The sequence below is a fragment of the Diospyros lotus genome, chromosome 7 (genome assembly GCF_014633365.1).
Source record: "Diospyros lotus cultivar Yz01 chromosome 7, ASM1463336v1, whole genome shotgun sequence".
In the NCBI taxonomy this organism is placed as follows: domain Eukaryota; kingdom Viridiplantae; phylum Streptophyta; class Magnoliopsida; order Ericales; family Ebenaceae; genus Diospyros; species Diospyros lotus.
In genome coordinates, this window is record NC_068344.1 from 11,727,899 (window position 1) to 11,732,818 (window position 4,920).

The window sequence follows — 4,920 nt, forward strand, 5'->3', positions numbered from 1 at the left end:
AACCATACGTCCACTCTCCTGGTTTAAGCTAATGACCGTGCCTATTGCGTATGACTCATTAGGCTTCCGAATATATTGGCAATGTGTCGGTACGAACACATAAGATAAGATTGGCCTCTAGCAAGGCATCGTGCCTACCCAATTATTCAGAAGAATTCATAATCCCCAAATGAACTTTCACGAGCATGGTTACCGTGTAATTCGATCCTCTCGTCAATGTATCTTATGTGATCTCAAGTATGGCGATGTGTTGCTTGATAACGATCACATGAATTTTCTTCGGTCTTCCGGATATCTTCACTTAATTAGAAAGTAAATCAATAACTCCTTATTGATCTCCTTCACCATGGCCATGGATTTAAAGTGAATATCCACTGAAGGCGCCTTAGATACATCATCCTCTATCAAGGGATAGACGAGTCCCATCTTGGTTATACACCCATCTCCATAAGCCTCACGATATACCCAACGATCTCCCACATGCAGCCTTTGTGTAGGCCCATCGAAACAATGTCAAAGCATACCGGTCTTCTTATGAGATGATTGTGACAACCTCAGGTCCAAGGATTAGTTACACCCATCTCATATGAGAATTCCATCAACATATAACTACAATGGATTCTCATGGCGAGTCATGTCCAGTGACACGTTCTCCAACATTGGTCACCTATGTACTTGTCTAGGCATCCCCATGCCTATGGGTGTGAGACCCCCATTGCTATCACATAGCAAAAACATAACACATACAAGTCTTACCGCAATTGTCAATGTCCATTCTTGACATCGCTACGACTTGGGACATTTAATGATGTCTAGAAACTGTGATGGATCATCTCACATCTTTATAGATTAATCACAGTATACATCATATGGACTTCTATCTAGTTTCATTCGGTTATTACAATAATAACAAGAAACTAATAGAATGACTTCTTGTGAATTTGAACAACTCCTTATTCAAATAATAACATGATTACAATTGTCAGTGTACAACATGCCCAATCTGATTAGGTCTAGAGCACCTACACTAACAAAGAGTGTCGAAGTATCGGTTGCAAAAATGCTTTTCCCCATCACTTACTATGGCCCGAGGAGTACCAAAATGAGTAAAAATATTTTTCTTGAGGAAACTCACCACGGCTCGGCCATCATTAGTGGATAAAGCAACAACCTCAACCCACTTGGAGACGTAATCTACTACTACAAAAATATAAACATTGGAAAATGATGGTGGGAATGGGCCCATGAAATCAATGTCCCAAACATCAAATAACTCAACTTCAAGAATTCCATGAAGAGGCATCTCTTGCTTCCTTGATATGTTTCCCATCTGTTGGCACCGGTCACACTTCTTTACCAATGTTTGAGCATCTCTAAAAATAGTAGGCCAATAGAACCCAGATTGAAGGACCTTTGCTGCTGTCTTTGTTGCCCCAAAATGTCCACCATATGGTGAAGCATGACATTGCTCTAGGATCAGTTCCATTTCTTCTTCCGGAACACATCTCCAAATTACTTGGTCGGCACCGCGTCGATACAGAATAGGATCCTCCCAAAAGTAATACTTGAGATCTAAAAGAACTTTTTGCGCTGCTGGTAGTTAAAATCTGGGGGCACAATATTGCTTGCAAGATAATTCACATAATCAACAAACCAAGGTGCCGCTATGTCGTTGGCCTTTCTTTCCACCATAAGAAGTTGTTCATCAGGAAATTTTTCATTTAGGTCCTCAGTTGCTGTTTGCATGAAGTTTTCTATTCTAGAAAGATGGTCAGCTACCACATTTTCACAACCTTTCTTATCCCTTATCTCCAGATCAAACTCTTGAAGCAACAATATCCATCTGAGCAGCCTTGGCTTGGCATCTTTCTTTGCAAACAAATACCTCAATTCCTAACACAATTCCTTCTTGGACCATAAAGTGACACTTCTCCTAGTTCAGCACGAGGTTTGTTTCTTCACAGCGCCTTAGAACAAGTGTTAAGTTCTTTAAACACTCGTCAAATGATGAACCAAAAACTGAGAAATCATCCATGAATACCTCAATAAATCTTTCCACCATATCTGAAAAGATCGACATCATGCAGCGTTGAAATGTAGCAGGTGCATTACATAGGCTGAACGACATCCGTCGGTATGAAAATGTGCCATATGGACAAGTGAATGTTGTTTTCTCTTGATCTTCCGGGGCTATTGGAATTTGATTGAATCCCGAGTAGCCATCAAGGAAACAATAGTGGGAATGACCTGCTAGACGCTCCAACATTTGATCAATGAATGGAAGGGGAAAGTGATCATTTCGGGTGGCGTCATTCAACTTGCGATAATCTATGCAAACTTTCCACCCTGTAGTTGGTCGGACTGGAATAAGCTCATTATGTTCATTCTTTTCCACTGTGATTCCTCCCTTTTTTGGCTTAACCTGAACAGGACTAACCCATGCACTATCTGATATGGAATAAATAATCCTAGCATCAAGTAATTTCAATACCTCAGCTCTGACCACATCTTGAAGATGGGGGTTTAGTCGACGTTGATGTTGCACTACCGGCTTATAAGTTTCTTCCATGAGGATCTTGTGCATGCAAAGGGAGGGACTAATGCCTTTGATATCTGCTATAGTCCATCCAATAGTTGACTTGTATTCCTGAAGCACCCGAAGTAATTTATCTTCCTCATCTTTATTTATAGAATTGGCAATGACAACCGGAAGAGTGGAAGATTCCCCCAAATAAGCATAACGAAGATGTGAGGGCAGTTGCTTCAACTCAAGTTTTGGTGCTTGTTGAATTGAAGGGAGTGGCCGAGAAGGGCTGATACCCAATTCCATGTATTGTCTTCCTCTTCTCATGGGTTCTGAACCCTGCAAATACTGCACACATTCTTTCATGGTAGCTGAAACTGAATTTTCATCTTGTGAGTGCATGATGCATGCCTCCCAAGGATCTGCTAGATGCTCCAATTTGAAGAATTCCTTTACTTCTCTGTCCATAATATCTATCCTGAAGCACGAATCTGATGAGCTGGGTAGCTTGAGTGCCTTAAACACATTGAAAGTGATTTGCTCCTCATTCAGCCTTAGCATTAATTGTCCCTTCTACACATCAATGAGGGCTCGTCATGTGGCTAAGAAAGGTCGCCCCAATATGAGTGGAACATCCCTATCTTCTCCCATATCCAAGATGACAAAATCAACAGGAAATATAAATTTATCCACTTTCACCAAGATGTCTTTGATAATTCCGCGTGGATGTTTCACCGATCTATCCTCCAATTGCAATGACATCCTTATAGGCTTTGCTTCTCCTAGCCCAAGTTCCCTAAAAATAGAGTAAGGCATTAAATTAATACTAGCTCCCAAATCACATAAGGCTTGTTCAAAATATAAACTACCAATAGTACAAGGGATAGTGAAACTCCCTGGATCCTTCAATTTTGGTGGTAGCTTATTTTGCAATATAGCATTACTCTCTTCCGTCAACATGACGGTCTCGTGCTCATCCAACCTTCTCTTATTCGAAAGGATCTCCTTCATGAACATTGTATAGCTGGGCTTTTGGGGTAAGGCATCCGTAAATGGTATATTAATATGAAGTTTCTTGAATACCTCGAGGAACTTCTCAAATTGCTTATCCAGTTTGTGCTTACGCAACCTTTGAGGGAATGGAATCGGAGGGACATATGGCCTGACTAGAGGTGGCATCACCTTCTCTTGGAGCCCTTGTTTGGCTGAAACTTCTAGTTCTTCTTGATTATTTGGAGCTTTGGACTCATTTGATTTAGCTGCTGTCTCTTGAACTTTTGTAGTCTCTTTCACAACTCCGGGCCTCTTCACATGAATTTCTGGGAGCTGTACCCTACTCCTTGTTGTGATTGCATTTACTTGCTCCTTTGGGTTGACCTCGGTGTTGCTAGGCCAAGTGCTCGGTTGTCTCTCTATTAGGATTTTTGCTAGCTGCCCAATTTGATTCTCAATATTCTTAATAGTTGCATCAGTCCAGTCACTTCGTTCTTGAAGCTTTGAAATCGCTTCTTCCCATCCTCATTTTTCCCCTTGTGGTCGCCCTTATCTTGGTGGATTTTGGATGTTCTGAGTATTGCCATAAGAGAAATTAGGATGATTCCTCCAACCCATATTGTATGTTTGTGAGAATGGGTTATTTGATGTTTGGGGGGAGGGTTATTTTGCTGCCTTGGAAAATTTTGCTGACGTTGGAAGTTCTGAGCATAGGCAGCTTGCTCCGTGAATGGTGGATTTATGAGCAGCGGGCATTCAGACGATGGATGAGTTGCTCCACAAGTTTCACATACGGGGAGTGATCCTTGCACCATATTAACATTAGAAGAGTACTTTAAAGCTTCCATCTGCTTTGATAGTGCATCAATCTTGGCCAACATCAACTTGTTTACATCCACTTCATGCACTCCAGCTACTCTTTTATGTGAGCTTCTATCTGGCCACATAACTAACTGCTCACTCATTGTCTCAAAAAGGTCATGAAGCTCCCAGGCTGATTTATTTCAGATAGATCCTCCTGCTGTGAAATCAGCTGCAGAGCGACTTTGAGGAGTGAGTCCAACATAGAAAAAATGATTTTGACCTAGTAGTGGAAAGCCATGACTCGGACATTTTCTCAATAACTCCTTGAACCTCTCCTATGCTTCATGAAAGTTTTCAGACTCAATTTGCTGAAAAGTTGAAATCTCATGCTTAAACTTGGTAATCTTGGTCGGTGGGAAGTATTTGAGTGTGAATTTTTGTACCAAATCTGTCCATATAGTAATACTACCCGGTGGTAATGAGTCTAACCACTCTCGAGCCCTATCCTTTAGAGTGTGAGGGAAAAGACGCATCTTGAGTGCCTCTTCATTAATTCCTTGATACTTAAAATTCCCACAATATTCCAAAAATCGAGACAA

At 41.1% G+C, this 4,920-nt stretch overlaps 1 protein-coding gene and 1 non-coding gene across 2 annotated transcripts; one reads left to right on the forward strand and one right to left on the reverse strand.

Moving 5' to 3' along the window:
* Nucleotides 1-3,118: 3,118 nt before the first annotated feature.
* On the reverse strand, nucleotides 3,119-4,482 carry LOC127805553 (uncharacterized). The gene is made up of 2 exons (XM_052342307.1): nucleotides 4,312-4,482; nucleotides 3,119-3,955 (listed from the first exon to the last, which is right to left on the reverse strand). The coding sequence occupies exons 1-2, from the start codon at nucleotides 4,480-4,482 to the stop codon at nucleotides 3,119-3,121; spliced, it is 1,008 nt and encodes a 335-aa protein (XP_052198267.1).
* A 130-nt stretch (nucleotides 4,483-4,612) lies between these two features.
* LOC127807031 (small nucleolar RNA R71) lies at nucleotides 4,613-4,719 on the forward strand. Its single transcript, XR_008024568.1, has one exon. It is a non-coding gene; the product is annotated as a small nucleolar RNA R71 (small nucleolar RNA).
* The last annotated feature ends 201 nt before the right edge of the window (nucleotides 4,720-4,920 follow it).

Excerpts from the sequence above, each read along its gene's own strand:
- LOC127805553 (XM_052342307.1), bottom strand. The coding sequence starts at position 4,482 with ATGAGTGAGCAGTTAGTTATGTGGCCAGATAGAAGCTCACATAAAAGA. Across the intron at positions 3,956-4,311 it reads TGGTGCAAGGATCACTCCCC|CTAGCAAAAATCCTAATAGA; the intron begins GTATGTGAAACT and ends CAAATTGGGCAG.